The following is a 2,467-nucleotide window of genomic DNA, read 5'->3' as shown; positions in this document are numbered from 1 at the left end:
GGTATATATATATATATATATGTGTGTATAATATATATATATATATATATATATATTTATTAGGGTGTGTGTGTGTGCGTCTATATATGTATATGTATATATATATATATATATATATATGTGTGTGTGTGTATTATTGTCTTCATCTTTATATTTGTATTCATGTCTTACTTATTCTTATCTTTTACTTTTTTATACTTTTACTTGTGCTCAAATTTATATATTTATAAATCGTATTTGTACACCTGTACTCGTGCATTGTATATGTTTATTCTGTACCACATTTTGAACTCCTGAAACGCTATATTCAGTTACATGACTACGTGTACCGGTGTACAGGCCATTTTATAGTACGAATGTATGCCATGCATGTTGTGCGTTGTGTTACTCGCCCTGTGAATGTCGCCCCAAGAGCAGAGCACCGGAAACAATACACCATTACATTTCGCTAGGCGTAGTGTTTTTGTTTTGTTTTATAATTTGAATACTACGCTTTTTGTTTTTTGTTTTTGTTTTAAAAAGACAACAAAAAAAACACGGTTCCAGGATAATTCATAATTGATAACCACGTGGCTGATGGCCCTGGGGCCTGGGCAAATGCTGCTGGGTAAAAATTAGATTCTTCTCCACGCCCCCCCCCGCCCCCACCCCAGCAGGACAAAATCATTTCAGACACTCTCTGTGGCCAGAGCCCAGGCCCCAGAGGGCCAGAGAGTAACAGACACTCAGACAGTACTGAGGAGGAGTGGAGACATGCCATCCAGACTTGAGTCAGACACTGCGAGTGTCTGAGACGAGACACTCAGACAGTGCTGGGGACATGCCTTCCAGACATGAATCAGACTTCAGACTGAGTCCAGAGGCCCGGGCACTCGGCTCTGTCGGGCTGCCGGCAGGGCCATGAAATATGAATGTTTCGATTGAAAATTCAAAATGAACAATGTAAATATGAATGTTATGTGATATTGTGATGTGACTACTGTATGTATGTAGTGACTACTGTATGTATGTAGTGACTACTGTATGTATGTAGTGACTACTGTATGTATGTAGTGACTACTGTATGTATGTAGTGACTACTGTATGTATGTAGTGACTACTGTATGTATGTAGTGACTACTGTATGTATGTAGGGACTACTGTATGTATGTATGTATTGTAGTACTACAAAAATGTTTTTTTAATTTAAAATTCCTGTTCCTTTGGTATGTACTATTTTCTACCAATGAAATTGTTTTCACATGACATTAGTTTGTTGCAAAATAAAAAACACCTTCTCGAACCAACACAACTTTGTTATTTTTCTAAAAATATTTATCCAGATTCTAAAGAGTAAAATAAAAAAGATAACACTGATAAAAAACTGAATATTACCTATGTTGTAGTATGTAGGGTCAGGGTGAGGGGCATTAAACGCCCCTGACGCCTGACGGTCGCTGATAAATTTGTGATACGGATCTGTCGTGACTTGTGTGAGTGTGAGTCAGTGGTGTCTGACTAAGATCACATTTGAGACATCCTCAGACCTCAATGCTCAAGCGATGAGTTGATCATAAGCGATCACACAACTGACACTCAGACTGTGAGCCTGAGAAATGATTAAAACGAATCAACGACTAAACATCTGCAGCAATAAATAATAAACTGTTGTCGAATATCTACGAGGACAATCTCGGGATATTCTTCATTTATGTGCAAACGTCTACGGGTCCAACAGACTTCGTATAGGTCACAAGTAAACTGGAATAACCCCCAGCCAAACTCAGAATAACATGGGCACAGACTCCACCGAGAGTTATGCAGGAAAAACGAATGGCACGTCCATTTTTTTGGACTTGCCCCACGAGAGTATCTCGCCAGGGACTACGTACGCCCGAGAACTGCACACTCCAGATGTCATGAGTATGAACAACTCAAGGATATCTATGGACTCATTTCACGCACCGACTAATGGTACATCGGGCCCCTCGTTGAATGTGAATGGGTCCCGTACGGAAACAGTGCAAATGAATATTCCTAAGCCGTCATCAAACACGCCCAAGTCTACTGTTAAAAAAGGAAGAGAAATAGTCCAGCACTTCCGCTTAGCGTGGTTTGCGATGATCATGGGCTGGTCCGGTACCGCAATAGTAATTGACGGGTTCCCAGGAGCATCGGGCGATTTCAAATATTCACTGAATATTATTGGAACAGTGGTGTGGCTGTGGGGTTTGGCGTATTCTATAGTCTTTCTAGTAGCGATTATGGCGAGATTAATAAGTTATCCTGCTGGGTTTTGGATGATGATGCAGGTAAGATTTCAAGTTAGTCGTGTTGAACAAAATCGTCAAAAATATAAACTAATGTGTGTGTGTGTAAGTGTGTGTGTCTCTGTGTCTGTGTCTGAATGTATGTGTGTTTGTGCCTGTGTATGATAAATGGCACCCTTATAAACGCAAGCAACAGGTGCACATGCGTATAAATATAT

General features: G+C 39.9%; 1 protein-coding gene across 1 annotated transcript in view; it reads left to right on the top strand.

Annotated features, from left to right (window-relative positions):
• Positions 1-1,772: 1,772 nt before the first annotated feature.
• SARC_05630 (hypothetical protein) overlaps positions 1,773-2,467 on the top strand; it is a gene marked incomplete at both ends in the record, with an annotated part of 3,675 nt that continues 2,980 nt past the window's right edge. The window contains one exon of the mRNA XM_014300506.1: positions 1,773-2,291. Within this exon, the coding sequence (XP_014155981.1) occupies positions 1,773-2,291 (519 nt within the window). The remainder of the gene's footprint in view (positions 2,292-2,467) is intronic.

This window comes from Sphaeroforma arctica (genome assembly GCF_001186125.1).
Source record: "Sphaeroforma arctica JP610 unplaced genomic scaffold supercont1.366, whole genome shotgun sequence".
Classification (NCBI taxonomy): Eukaryota; class Ichthyosporea; order Ichthyophonida; genus Sphaeroforma; species Sphaeroforma arctica.
This window is presented reverse-complemented; position numbering and strand designations above follow the sequence as displayed.